The following is a 14,581-nucleotide window of genomic DNA, read 5'->3' as shown; positions in this document are numbered from 1 at the left end:
TATTTGAATTTATGTCAGCAGAGTGCTTAACTATCCTATCCAAGGATGGCCTTATTAAGTTATTATTTCAACTTTTCTTGTGGGCAGTAGGTTTCTAAATAATGAATTTGCAGTGTCTTGGATTATCCTGAACTGGAAAAGAGGGAGCATTGTATAGATTTTTGTGGAGTTTTTTTGGTCTTGCTGACTTTGCAGCCCAGATTTCCACATCAGGATAAAGTTAGTTTTAAATTCTAAAGGACAGGGGTGTGAAGGCATGTTAAATAATGCACATGGATCATAAGGAAAATGGGTAAAATACCATCACATGATTTCTCCCCAAGGGAAAAAAACTTCCTATTGGAGTGCTGGAGTGCACTGTGCTGGCTGGAAGGAATAGCTTGCGTGGAAAGGAAAAAAAGATTGAAACAGGTAGAAAAGAGTGGGAACAATGAAGGGTGTTAAGTTTCTGTACCTTCTCCTAAGATGTGCAAATACGTTCATTTCCCTCACACATGAAAGCACATGTGGCAATTGGTGTATTGAAAATATCCTCAGTTTCCCATGGTGGGGGCAGAATCCTTGTCAGCCAAACCCTACCCAGGGCTGGTGCTCAGGACAGCTGGTGGGCTTGGACCCTGCAGAGCGTGTGATGGCTTCTGTTTAACTCTGAGGAAACTCAGTTCTGAGCAGTGTTTCAGTGTTGCTTAGGGGGAGTGTTAAGGAGAACCCAGAGAGTCAGCAGAGGTTAAGCAAAGAGCCGGATCTATGAGCTTCTGATGGGCTCCACCTGAATCCACTTAGTCCTTGACAAGCTTTGATGTCTGCTTTTTAAGCTTACTCAGTCCTTGAGGGGAAGGGCTTTTGGGGACAAGGCACATTTCTCTACCATTATCTTTTTTTTCCCCCAAGTGTGGAGTATCAGGAGGCTTTTTGAAGGATAGCAAACAACCTGACAAACTTACAAAGCCAAATTTGAGTCGTCTCAGAGACAATAGAAGATTTGTCTGGGGGGAATGGTAGAATTAGGCCACCAACCTTGCAAAGAGATGGTCTCTAAACAGTACAGCTTGCTTAAGCTAAGCAAAGGACAGCAGTAATAAAAATTATGAAAAATTATTGTTGAAGCAGTTATATCTAGAGCAGTATTAACATCTGGTATTTTCTGCTTTAGCCAAGAGCATGCATGAAAATGGATTCCATGCAGGAAGTCAGTGTATCCTGACCCTTGCATTGAAATTTGCTTTTTTTGTGATTTGTCATAATTTTAGCTACACCGTATTTTAGCTCAATTGGAGTTGTCATGTCTGTCCCTCCCAGTTTGTTCCTAAATCCAAAGGTAGTTAAATATATCCAGGTAGGTTTTTTCCTGATTTATATTGCATTTGGAAGCACAGTGTTAGAAAATTCACCCTGGGATGTAATGAAACCAGAGAACTACTGATTTGCAAGGGAAGTCCCACACTGTCTTCCCCTCTCCCCAGCCTCCAGGTCATACCAGTGACCTTTCCTCAAACACTGGGCAAATGGGGCCAGGACAGGGGTTGGAAAGTTCTCCCTCTAAAAACAAAATTACTGAATTCTGTGCCAACTGCTCAATCTGTGCTTCACATAAAGCTGGCATCTAGTCTCAGCTTCACTTGAGCTATTTATCTGACTCTTCAGTGAAAACAACTGAACACGCTTTTACAGCAAAGGAATAAAACGCTATACAAAATATTCCCCAGCCAAGCCACGGATAAATTCTCTCCACACTGCAATAGGAATCAAGAGGCTAAAGCCCTTTTTTGGAAGCAAGATCCTCAGCTAATGTGAACTGCTTGGCTTGCAGTGAACTCTGGGCTACATTCTTTCCTAAGATCTCTGTTGCTGCGTCTCATCCAAATACACATCTCCATTTTTTAAAATACCACTTAATTTTTAACATGGGTTTTAAAGCACTAAAAGATGAATTTGTGCATAACAGTTTGTGGGGAGAGAGGCAACACGGGAAGTGTTCAGTGAGGCTCCTCTCTTTCTTGGAGCTTGGCGTGCTTCTTGTCAGAACAGTGCCCGCATGATTGTTTCTGCTGGGCCTGGGTATGTAGCAACAGAAACCACTGGGAAACATCATAGAGTGTAAGGAGTCCTACTGAGAGGAAGGCAGGAGTTAAGAGTAAGACAGAGGGACATGCCTAGGAAGTCAGGGCAGCTCAGCAGCAGGCACACACCTGGCAAGTGGAGCTAGAGAGGGGACAGTAACAGGACTCTCTGCTGTACACATGATTGCAGGGAGCTGAACTGATGCCACCAAATGTTTAGGAATGACTGCTAAAAATACCACATACAGCAGGGAGAGCTGAAGTGAGATCCCTGTCCAAGGGCAGGCAGTGCAGTCAGGAACACGCTGTCACTCTGCCTCTCCACACAGGGCAAGGTGCCAGCACCAGCAATAACGTGCACTTGGCTGGACCAGGCTTCATTGTTGGAACACTGCTTTTCACTGGATTAGGTTTTGGATCAGGCTCCTTGTGATTCATTTTTGGCTTAAACATTAGGATTGGGGTGCATGGAAAATCAGGAGAGGGATCTGGACATCGTTATATTTCAAAGGTACTCCAGGGTTTAACAAACTAATCCAAGCCTTAGGCACTGCTAGACTTGACTGACTCTTGCAGGTGTGCAAGAGCTGCTCATGCTCCAGGCAGTGTCCTGCAAAGTCAGACTTAGCAAACCAAACCTGTAGCTCTATGTGTGTTCTATGGAAAAGCATTTGTTTTAAACTAAGATTGCTCATTGAAGTAGTGCTATGAAACCTATTTGTGACTGTTTCCTCCTTTGCAATAGGTTTTGAAACAATCCTGCACTGAGATTTTATATTTGGAGCCATCCAGTGTCTGTGTAGGAGGTAAGATTTTATAATTTTAATATTCTGTTCCATTATTATAGGACTGTGATTTCCCCCTATTTTATGCAAAGGAATAAAGCATTTCTAACTTAAGTCCTCAAGTTAAAGAAACATGAGATTTCTCTGTTGCCTTCTTGTTCTCCTCAGAGGAGCTGTCCACCAGGGCCTCCTTCCATAGCTTGGGTGATGCAGGTGGAGGTTGGAGAACATTTACCTGCCCCTCTTCCATGAGTCTGCTCTGCACTTGTGTCAAATCTGCCCCAAAATCTGTGGAGTGTAAGAACAAAGCACATGACTGCATTTTTGGGCAGCAAGAGAAATATATTAATGAAATAGAAGAGCTGCACAGAATTTTAAGGCCTTGTCTTCTTTCTAAGCTTCATAATCCACACATAGTTGGAGATGCATCAAAATAAAGTAGTTGCTAAACATTACTTGGATATTTTTGTGAAAATGTGGATGCTCTGGATGAAGTCAGCAGCTCTGGTATAAAAACTCTTCACTCCTCCTCTGCACAGCTTACAGAGAGCATGGCCCTTGGGCAACTTGCAGAGAAATAGTACTAAGGAGAAATGTTTTCTTCATCTGGTACTTCAAGTGAGCCTGATCTGGGTTTGGGGAGTCTTCTTCTTGTTCTGAGTCCCCTATTTCTCATTCACCGAGAAACTGTGTCTTACTGTGCAGCTGAGCCCCAGATCATGCTGATAGCCTGAATCTGCTTCCAGTTTCAGAGGGCTGTCTCAATAGAGATTTGGGAACAAATCGTGCCTCTACCAATTTATAAGGAGAATTCAGTACAAAGGTTCAGGAAAAAGGAGATCTCACTAAGTTGGAAGCATTAACTATGTTGTGCTTTGTTTATTGCAAACTAAGTGAAGTTGCCCTGGTCTAAGTGCAGCTTTCTGCAGTGCACTGCAGTTTGGTGATTTTGTGTGTTTGCTTTCCCCTCCAGAGGAGTTTCAGGTTGTTCTCAGAGGAAGCGGCTTAACCCTCGGTGGGAGAAGCGACAGTGTGACCTGTACCTATCAAGTGAACGGAACAACAATCCGTAAGTGCAGGCACTTGCCATCTCCTGCCTCTGTAATCCTGCAGTTACCTCAGCTCATAACAACTCAAAGAGAAAAATAGCCAAGAGGAGGAGAGCAGGAAAGCTCTGAGGATTAGTAAAGGGAGGAAAGCTGTTTCACACTCTGCTTAGTGGTTTCAATTTGCTACCAGGTGCCTTCAGCTGTGAGCAGTGTTGGCAACCCCCTCACTGTGGGCATTAGCATGGTGAGAAGTGTTTGGCTCCTGATGTTTGGGCAAGCAGATGTTTGCTGATGAACCAACCTGTGGCTGCAGTGTACTGACTGAGGTCCCTTTCTGCAGTGAATCCTGGCCAAGGCATCTCATTGCAATTCCCAGAGGCACTTACCTTGTTTTTTGCAAGGTCTCTGCCAGTCCTGGGTGGTGTGCCAGGTGTGCTGTGGGGTTCAGGGGCACGTCAGTCCTCCTCCTGCAGCAGCACAGAGAAAGGCCAGGTCAGAGCAGTGGTGTATTTTGTCATGGTCCATGAGCTCTGTCTGCCCAGCATCAGGGCTGACTGCAGCCATAGCACAAAGCAATTCTGTTTCAGATGGTGACCACCACACCTTGTACTGGCACTTTCCTCTAGCTTATATGTGAGTTGGCTTTTTGTATCCAGAAGCTCAAATGGATGGCTAGGATATGTACATCAAACCCCTAGCTCTGAACAGAATTCCATAGAAGCCAGCTAGACTGGAAAAAAAAACAAACAAAAAAGAAGTTGAAGGAAAATCTACAAATGATTTTTTCCCTGCCTACTGTCTGATTTCTATATTAGCCTGTCTTAAATTCCTTCACAATCGAATTTGTTTTTCCAGTGCACTTTCTTCCTTACCCTGGATATTGTATATAATGGAGTGGGTTGCCAGTTTCTCCTGCCTGTTAAATACCTACAATAATTTGGCGGAATAACAGGGTAACCCAGTAGTTCTGGATGCAGGCAGCCTGTGTAAGTCAATTCGCTTGTATAAATTCCCCTTCAGTTTCCATTACAATTGTCACCTCTGCTTCCCATTGCCCACAAACACTTGCTACCATCTGATGTGAGAATTGCCAACTACAGCTCTGGGCTGCTTCTTTTTTCTTGGCTTCAGAAAGGGGTGTGCTGAAGCACATGAGGGTAGGGGAATGGCACAGTGATGTATTGATTACAAAAACACAATCTGCTCTATGGGGTCTTGCCAGGGCCTGCTACATCCCCCTGGTCCATGTCTTCAGCAATGGACAACAGCGAGCTGCTGGGGAGTAGTACAGGAAGAAAGCAGGAACATTTCAAGTGGGACATTCCAAGTGGTCCTTCCCACAGTACTCTGCAGCTCTGTGCTGGACTCTGAAAGCCTGGTTCAGAGGAAGCCTAAAGGGGTCCAGTGGAGCCAGGATGAACAGGAAGACAGGGAGGGCACTTGGAGCAGTAGCAGGAGGAAGGAGATGGTCTCAAGAGAAGGACAGCCATTCTCATGTCATTGCAGTCTCCTCTGCATAAGACTGGCCCTCTGCAGAACCCTCAGTATGTGCGGGCACTCGGGCAAGGATCTGCTGGTGTTGGAGCTGCCCTCACTGAGAGTCTGGGCTCTCTCTGGGACCAGCCTCTGAGCACACCCTTACTGTGTCAGCTCCCCTGCTTTTAAAGGATGCATTTGGCATCTTCCTCGTTCTGCATTTATAAAGAACCATTACCAAATGCTAGAAAGGAAACCTGCCAAATGGAGCTGTGGGATAGAAAAATAATCTATGAAACATACCATTAAGACAAAAACATATGGCAATGTGCTAATCCCTCTTCCCCACCTCACAACTAACCCCAAATCTAGGCCAAGCAGTCAGTGCAGATTATAGCACATATGAAAAGCTCATTTATGCCAACAGCTCCTCCTTCAGCTGCCCCTGAACTGCTTGTCTGTCTGCCTGTTCCTGAAATGCAGGACAGAGTAATCTCCAAGTTGATCTGGCAGATCAGTTATCTGCTTTCACCCCACTGTCAGGAAATAGTCCTTGCACAGAAATCATCAGTCCTGCCATGGGGAAGTTCAGGTTGATGGCTCTGCACATAGGAGCTGGATTTTCCCCAGCTTACCAAACACATGAGGCAAAAAAGCTCCATCCTCCCCTCCTCACATCTGAAGAACCGAAATGCTGTACTGGACACAAGGCTCTACAAATAAGTGCTTCATGTACTCTACAGATAGGTGCTTTGTAAGTGTAAGAGGTTTGACAATCACACAGACTCAAAAGCAGAAGAAACACTGGAGAAAAACACTCAAGTCACAGCTAATAAAACAGTCCTGCAATGCAACAACAGGAATGGAGCCAACTAGAAACAAACCTTCATCTTCCAGCTACCAGGAAACTACTAATAGTGTTCTCACTCTCCACAAAGACGGTGTTGATTCTAGGCAGTGTGTTCTCTGGAAGAGCATGAGCTGACTCGAGTAGCTCCAATAAGCACTGTAATGTGGGCTCACCTGGCATTTACAGCCGGCTCTGGTGCTCCCTGTTCCTTACCTTGGGCCTGCCTTGCTGCCAGTTTCAGCCAGGACAGACTAGTAAGGAGCATGGGAGTGGAGGGAGCTCACAGCACGTTCACATGCCAGCTCCTCACCTAAGCTGCACAGCATAGTAAGCTTGTGTGATTTTTGTTTTTCAGATGAAAGGCCTAAAACAGTAGAATCTGATTTTTTGCTCTGCCCTGCACCGATCCTGTACAAAAGTGGCCAGTAAGTACTGAACCAAATACCACCACATGTTTTGCTGGAATTTGGCACCATTATAGCTGACATTAACTGGGAGGGGTTTGGCTGAAGGCAATATTTGGTTTCTTTTACAGGGGGTGGTTTGTTGCTGCATTTTTCCTCCCATTCTTGTGTTATTTCCCTGGTGTATATGCCAGCTTTGGAGTGGACTTAGAGTAGTCATCTGTGACCAAACCCATTTGGACAGTGCCTTAAAAATGAATATTCAGCCAGTTTATGAAATACTGAAAAGATCTGGCTTGTCATAAGTTCTATGCAGATTAGCTGTTTTAACAGGGCATAATATGCTCTCATCCAGATCATCTCCAGGCCCACTGTTAAAAAGATGACATTACCACTGACACTTACAAGCTATTATTAAAATTAGGTGTCAGGACATGTATCCCTGCTCCACACATCCTGATCCAGTGAGTTAACAGCTCCAGCACTGGGGCTAAACTGCAGCTCTGGCCTTATTCTCAGTGTCACCGGCCAGGACTGCACATTACTTCTGGCCCTTGGAGAATTAATCCTTCCCTACTCCTCTCCAACTCAAAGGTGCCTCAGGGCCTTATGATCACTTGGGCTTCATTGTGCACATTTCTGAAGACCCTAGGCTAATCTGAAATCAGAAGACTGCACATCAGATCTGGGTCCTGTGGGAAGGGCCAAGGCTTTGGCTGTTGGCTTCCTCCCTGCTTGTCAAGTAGTTATTCCCGGAGACTTACTAGGCATGAGGCTAGTGCTAATCCAATGGGAAGCATAGCAGCTCTGCATTGGCCTTGATCTGTGGCACTTCCAGAGCGGAAGAGGTAAGCGTGTTGTATAGATGGCTGGTCTGCAGCTACATTTCTGACTTGAGCAACAGTCGGCCGCCTCAGTTGTGCTGTCAGATGGACAGCAAAACTCCAGAAGCACATCTGGTTTGTGTGTTGGACAGCAGGCTGGGGGAGGGAAGCTGGAAAGCTGTGGAGCAAGAACGTTCAGTGCCTGGCCCCAGTGGGGTGGCTGGGGCCAGAGGGTCTGCCTCTCGAGCTGTGTCATGGCTGGCAGGGAGAGCAGGCACAGAGCAGAGCTACATGCAGAGCAGAGGGAGGGTGAGGGATTCAATACTGATCTGTCTCCTGATGCTGCTTTTCACATGGCTGTGTGACCAATGCATCTTGTGCCACGTGCAGCAGGGTGTCAGTCCCCTGTGCCTGCTGAGCGGCCTGTGCATCCCACAGTGCTGCAGCTCTGCAGCCTCTGGCTCAGCTAAAAGCAGTCAGTACCACCACAGTTGTAAGTGAACTGATCTTGTCATCAGGACAATGCCAGTCAGTTGGGTTTAAACCCCTCCTCCCCAGGCCAGGTATTTCAGGGCAGTTACTGTACAACAGAAGAGCAGTAGCAAACCACATACACTCCCAGTATGAAGCATGCATGACATACAATCCCAGTATGAAGCTCCCCAAAAGGTGAGGCTGTAAAGGCTTTTCCACACACAGTTTGTCCCAGAGTACATAAACAGCCAGTCCTGCCAAAGGCATGTGAAGTGTGTGACATATCTGCATAGGTAAAGCCATGGAAGTTAGTTGCACATGCTGCATTTTTCCTTACACTGTGGAGTGGTACTGAAGCAGACAACTGCCACCCTGGAAATGCAATGTGGATCATGCACCTCAGCACAATGCAGTTGGAGTTCTACAGGTTCACAGGAAAACACCTTTTCCCAAGATACCATGTGAAACACAGTTCCCTGACATACTATTGAAAGAGTTGGAGCTCTGCCCCAGAGCTGAGCAGTTTACTGTGCAGAAGACTGACAGCTATGAAAGATATGTACGTACTTCAACTCTTGACTTCCCATTGGCACAGCCTAGACTACTGCTGGATATCTCCCAGTAATTCCTCATGTAGTGGAGCTAATATTAGTCACTAATGTAGCAACAACCGCTCTGTTCTTTTCTAGTGCTCTTTTGGGTGGATTTAAGAGAACACAGGCAGTCTGAGTTAGCTGCAGATTTAAAAGCCACACAGCAAGCTTAGTTTCTGGGTGAACAGTCAAGACTCATGTAACAGGTTTCATTGTATTTTTCCCTAATTGGAGACACTTCTTGTTGCCTGATGAATTAGCAGTTTTCACTTGCAGAGCAATACTAAGCTGTTTGAAATAGATAAAATGCCAAAGTATTTAGGATGTTGGGTTGGTGAGCCCGTACTCTCCTGGAATTGGGCCATGGTGTGTTTCTGCTTCCTTCCCAGCTGTTGGCTGCATTGAGTCTGGAGCTTCCCAAGTGCCAGCTGTAGATTAAACCAAGCATTTTTTTCAGTCTGCTTTTCCACAGTACCCTGTAGCAGATGGATGTATCATCCTTAGGTTGGGTGACAACATGACTGTGCTGCCTGTGCCATTTAAAATCCCTTCTTGTCATGCTGCTTCTAAAGTGCAAAATTCCATAGTCTGCTTACAAACCCAGCCCACTTAAAAGGCTCCCGATCAGCTAACGGCTGACAATTATTCACGATTTTCACACAAGCACCCCATGCCTTATAAAACACGTTATGAATTTGAAATAAAGCAGAAAGGGAAATTACACATACACCTGGCAGGAAGGTGAGGACGCTAACCCAGGTTGAATTGCTTTAAAAGATCAGCTCTGCACTGTGATGGCAGATGCCACAACACAGTCAAGCTGGTTAGTAAGCTCTGATTCTACTGCACTGCCCATTTAAAAGTCACGTTTTGAAGGGCTCAGAATATTTTGAGAAAATCAGTTCCCCTTTTCAGCAGAGACTTGGATTCGTTGTCCTGCCACAGCTTGAGAGAATCTAACCAAGCCAGAGGTGGCTGTGACCTCTCCCTTACTGTACATCTTTCTGTAGCCATTGTGCCTCCGAGGGCAATCAGAGCCCTTGTCTCTTTCAAGAGACTGTTTATGATCACTAGCCCTGAACACTAGTACAGGAAAAACTGTGATATTTACAAGTCCACATTCCCTGCTAGTTTCACTTCTGCTCTCTCACTGCCTTAAGCTCTGTGAGTTTGCATTCAGAACAATCTGTCTGTAGGCTTGGCTTCACTTCCAGCTGGCTTCTGCTTGGGTGAGCCCTTGTGCCTTGCATGGAAATGCCAGTGGGAAAACCAACATTTCTTGCACTGCCTGAACACTTACAAATTTGCTTTTATTAGGTGAGTGGGTGACAATAACTGCAGTTCAAACTAGCACAAACACTGCTTTACTGGAATGCTTCTACTGAATAGTTATATGACTACTACTTATCTCAGTCTATTTGAGCTCTCATTTCTCACTGGGAAATCACAATAACATTTTGGTTCTGATGGTGCCTACTGAAAACATCCAATCTTGTGCAGACTCTCCTCTAAGCCAGGCAAGAACGGATGGATGTAGGCTAGGCAGTGGATTATTCAAACTGAACTAACAGGCTGAGGAATTGTCATTGTTCTTAAAATAGTTCAGGGAACTACAGAAGGCTGTTTTTTCATGCAGCTGCAGTGCTGGCCAGCTTCCATTTTCGTGCATCCTGCACTTGAACTCAGGTTTTGCTGGGACCAGAGAATGCAGCACCCTTCTCCTTGGGCTCAGAAGCTAAAGGAATAACAGAGCCAAAAAAGAAAAATCCCAGCCTAAACCTGAGTGTAAGCGAAATTTCTCACAGGTACCTCAGCTTGCATGCCAAGGTAGGAGAGTCCACACTGCTGCTATTAATGACCTTATTTGCCCTCTCTTCAAACCCTGCTGTCTTCAGCTTCCATTTATCGCTTCCTACATCCTGTCCAACACAAACCGCTGGTGGCACTTAAAGAGCAAAGATTCAATAGGAGTTATTTGCTGGGTGGTAGGAAGGAAAATGACTGTATTGCCAAATTCTCGGTTACCTGCAGTTTGCAAGGAGCTGATGGAGTCTGGGGCAGCTCGCTTGGCACAAAGCAGACAGCATTGCAGGAGGTAATCTGCAAAATGAGGTTACCCCCCACGCCTCACATAGCTCTTGGGGCTCTAGGATTTCTAGGTACAACATGTTTCCACGACAGTGGAACAGGGCTATCTTGAATCTTGCTTCCCATTTTCTAAGTGCCATTTTTATTAATACTAGCACCAGATTTAAGGGGAAGAGCATGGACACATGAAAGCAAACAGACACAGAGAAGATGAATGGATTGTGGGCTCTATCCTTCAGATGACCTCACTGGGTTTCTAGATAGCTGTCCCTTTGGAGAGCAGCTGGAAGGTGCTGTATGGAATGGCAGGCTCCTAACCAGTGATCCTGACTATTCCCAGTACCCAAAGATAGATCCTCTTCTGCCCTGACTCCGTGCACTGCTGCCTGTGACCTGGGAGTCAAGAACTGACCAACTGCTTTTGTGTCTCGCATCTTGAGGAACCAGAGCCCGTTCCCTTGGGACAGTGGTGGTCCCAAATCCATTGCGCAGGCAGGATGCCAAGCAAGCACTTGCACCCCCCCCAGGCACATACCCAGTACACGCAGCAGCAGGGAAGCCAATCTTTGCAAATTTGACTTAGCTATACCAAGGAATAATTTTTTCCACTGTTACTTCCCTTTTCTTCCCCATCAGCTGCAGCCTCTTAAGTCTCACTGCTTCCTCCCCTGTGCCACTGTGCTGGCAGCATGGATAGGCGCTCAGCTAAGGCATTACCTGTACACTCCATTCATTAAGACCCTGTGGACCCCTTTCACACATTTATTTCTTGCTGCAGCTCCTTTATGGAATTGGTAGTTTTCCCCTCCTGTTTCCTGTGCTTGATAAAGGCACTCAGGAAGTAAAAGCAGTGTTGAAGAAGCGATGCTTTGTAAGGTGACTGATGGTGACTATGTTTGCCTAATTAACTTGTGGCTAATAATTCTAAGCCATTAAGTAGCTAGTTAGTACATGCTCCGAATAAACACATCTGGTGCTGCCTTGAGTGGAGGCTGTGGCTGTGTGTGGGTGACAGATGTGCCGTTTCCCCAGCGCTCCCTTTTCCATGCCGAGCAGCACGGCAGTGCCGCAGCCAGAGCCAGGGAGCGTCGTGGCAGCTGCGTACTTCCGCGAGTGGCTCCAGGGACTTGTGCCTCCTCTCCTCAGCTGCCCAGCCACTGCAGCCTGCTCTGGTGCCTCAGAGCTGGCGTGCAGCTCCAAGGAACACCCTTCCCAATAGCTTAGAGACTCCTGCCTGCTGGGCTGAAAGGCAGCAGGAAAAGGGGATGAAGTGTCCGGCCACCCAAGGAGCACAGAGTTTAGAATTCCCTAGCCCTGCAGACTGATCTCTTACTGAACAGTGGGCACTGGGAATGATCACGCTTTGCTGTGTCAGTGCCTAGAACTGCTGGGCTGGACTTGGAACAACCCTCCAGGGCAGGAAGAGTCCTCCCGTGGAGGACAAAAGCCTACTCCTTTCTATGGGCAGTTACTGCCTAGGTTGGCAGAGCTCATAACTCTCATCAGTCTTAGAAACGAGAACAGCTGGGATCAGTTCCATGCAGGAGACACCCTTTCTTCCACTGAGACTGTTTCCTGATTTTTCAGGTCGGCTTTTTGTGGTGGGGCTGTTTAAAGTTGGGTGTTTTCCAGACAGAGGAAGGAGTTATGACAATGAAGTAAACAAGCAGCAGAATATTTTGCAAGAGGCTAATTTGCCAGGAATTACATCTTAAAAATGAGACTTAAGTTCTGAGTTACCAAGGGGTAAGTTAAGGTTTATTCCTGGTTCTGAGGGCACAGAAACCCTGATTACATTGTAACTGCCCCATTATGTCCCACACAAGCTGTCATTAGAGCTAGAGCTGCAGGCCCAGCCCATGACCTCTGTTTTGTCAGACACCAACAATAGCACAGCTGCCCCTGCCTGGCTGGGATCTCAGACCTGCCATTTGGCACAAGGAACAGAGCAAATTGGATAAATACACATAAACACATTGGGAAGGGAGAGAAAACAGAACAGAATGAACCAGAGCACCAACCCACAACTTGTTTGATAGGGATGATTTAAGTAGGCATATGGTATAGTTAAATGTGCTTTCAAAAACATTGGCCTGATTCTTCAAGCAAACACAAAATAAATATCTGAATAGCATGCGAGCCAATCCGGCACCATTAATGCTCTCAGAGGATGCACTCTGGTGCTGGGGCTGACACACTGACATTCCCACACCAAGTGCCAGTGCCTCATGTTAGCATGGCACAGTTGTACCTCCCTCTAACAGTGCAAGCCTCAAAAGCAAGCAGGCCATGAGCTTGTAATTACACCTGACCTAGCAGCCAGTGTCACACCTTACTGGCCCAGTGTCGGCAGCACAGCCCAGCCGCACCTCTCCCAGCTGGATGCATCCAGCAGTCCCACTGCCCTCACACACATGTAACTCTGGAACTTGCTGGGTGCTCACCCAACACCCCTCTGCAATGCCAGGTTACTTGGTACCTCAGGCATACCTGCAGGTTACACCTCACCTTTATCTCACCCTGTTCTACCACATGGACAAACAACAGCAGTAACCTGAGACAGTCTGTCTTACCACAAAGTCCAAACTCACATTCAAAAGATGCCCCTGACAACCCTCCAGGTGTTACACCCACAAATATTGAAGTACAAAAATCCCCGTGATTTCCAGTGCACACAGGTACACACACATGTCATCACCTGTTTAGTCAGACAAGGCCAGAACTTAGTCAGGGTCATGGAATTGTGAAAAACATCTCTTTGCCTGTCCAAACGAGTGCTGAGAAAGGTGTGTGGAACTTAAGTGAGTTTTCTGATAACATGGAAGTGAGTGGCTGAAACCAGAGTGAGGAGAGCTGTTGCTTACTGTGGCTTCCTTCACTACTGTTATTTTTGTTTTGTCACTTTTCTTCTGCTGAGAAAGGTAAAAATTTAGAAAAGCTGTTGTCAGCAAAGGCAGAGTGTTTGCAAGCTGCAGCTCAGTCTTACATGTCTTTCAGGGTCACTCAAGAAAGGATTAATATGCTGTGGCTGTGTTGAGGATTTCTGTTGTCTGACTAACAAGTGACACTGAGCTCTTTCTGTAGTGCTGTTCACTCAGTACCCTTAGCACAGCATTTGTGGCAATGCAGACAGGGGTGTCATTTGGCCACAGAGCTGAATTACTCACTGACGTAAGGGGCTGTGCTTGTGCTGAGTGCTGAGCCACTTGAGAGCTTGGCAGCTGGTGTCAGCATGCAGGCATGGGTTAAAGGACCAATTTTCCAAGCCTCTTCCTCAGTCTGAAACCCACATGCTGACTACATACCACTTGGAAAAAAACATTGTTCACAGACAAGGGGACCAAGTAAAAGGAGAATTCTATAAGATTGGCAAGTTAATAGGCAGCTTGTTGACTAAAATATTTCCCATTCCACATAACACTGGTCACTAGTGTGAGAAGGCAAAAGCACAAAGAGCCCAGTTACCTCTCAGAAGCCAGCTGTCCTTTGAGATGCTCTGAACAGAGAAGAGCAGGCAGCCTGCTGCTGCTGCAGGAGTTCCCAACCCCCAGGATGAATTCTGGGCTCTCTCAGCTGCTCAGTCCTCTTCCAGCCTTGCCAGCAGCTCTCTGATGTGGGAGTTGCAGCCATTCCCATCACCAGCCAAAAAGGAAGCCCCTGTGCTTCTCCCTTTTGACTTCCTGCTGCTCAGCAATTGGTAGGATGCCAGCTCCAGGTCAGGCTGTTTTCACCTATTCACTGTTGTTTTCAGCGTTGCAGAGCCCCTGTGCTCAGGTGAAGGCAATAGCCCCAAATTGCTGCTATGCCCATGGCCAGTCCAGACCTGGTCAGGATATTGGCATTACCCCTCATTGCACACAGCTGGGCTTCCCCTGCAGCCCTGGGCAGGCAGCCAGGGGGTCAAGAACTGCTCTCACCTGCACTGATTCTTCCTGTGGCAAACTCAGTGAGGTGAAGTGTTTAATGTAGGCATTGTCT

At 46.5% G+C, this 14,581-nt stretch overlaps 1 protein-coding gene and 1 long non-coding RNA gene across 4 annotated transcripts in view; one reads left to right on the top strand and one right to left on the bottom strand.

The window, feature by feature from the left end:
• ANTXR2 (ANTXR cell adhesion molecule 2) overlaps nt 1–14,581 on the top strand; it is a 77,497-nt gene that overhangs the window by 21,538 nt on the left and 41,378 nt on the right. For both annotated transcript variants that reach the window (XM_059470081.1, XM_059470083.1), the window contains exons 8-10: nt 2,806–2,866; nt 3,819–3,914; nt 6,576–6,645. In XM_059470081.1, the coding sequence (XP_059326064.1) occupies nt 2,806–2,866; nt 3,819–3,914; nt 6,576–6,645 (227 nt within the window). The remainder of the gene's footprint in view (nt 1–2,805; nt 2,867–3,818; nt 3,915–6,575; nt 6,646–14,581) is intronic.
• Nucleotides 1,744–14,237, bottom strand: LOC132072085 (uncharacterized). 2 transcript variants are annotated; one of them, XR_009418287.1, is made up of 3 exons: nt 14,069–14,237; nt 4,281–4,361; nt 1,744–3,888 (listed from the first exon to the last, which is right to left on the bottom strand). It is a non-coding gene; the product is annotated as an uncharacterized LOC132072085 (long non-coding RNA). The 2 variants fall into 2 exon arrangements; XR_009418286.1 differs by having other exon boundaries at nt 1,744–3,133.

Source organism: Ammospiza nelsoni, chromosome 4 (assembly GCF_027579445.1).
Source record: "Ammospiza nelsoni isolate bAmmNel1 chromosome 4, bAmmNel1.pri, whole genome shotgun sequence".
NCBI classification, from domain to species: Eukaryota; Metazoa; Chordata; class Aves; order Passeriformes; family Passerellidae; genus Ammospiza; species Ammospiza nelsoni.
The sequence above is the reverse complement of the archived record's forward strand: the minus strand, read 5'-3'. Positions and strand labels throughout refer to the sequence as shown.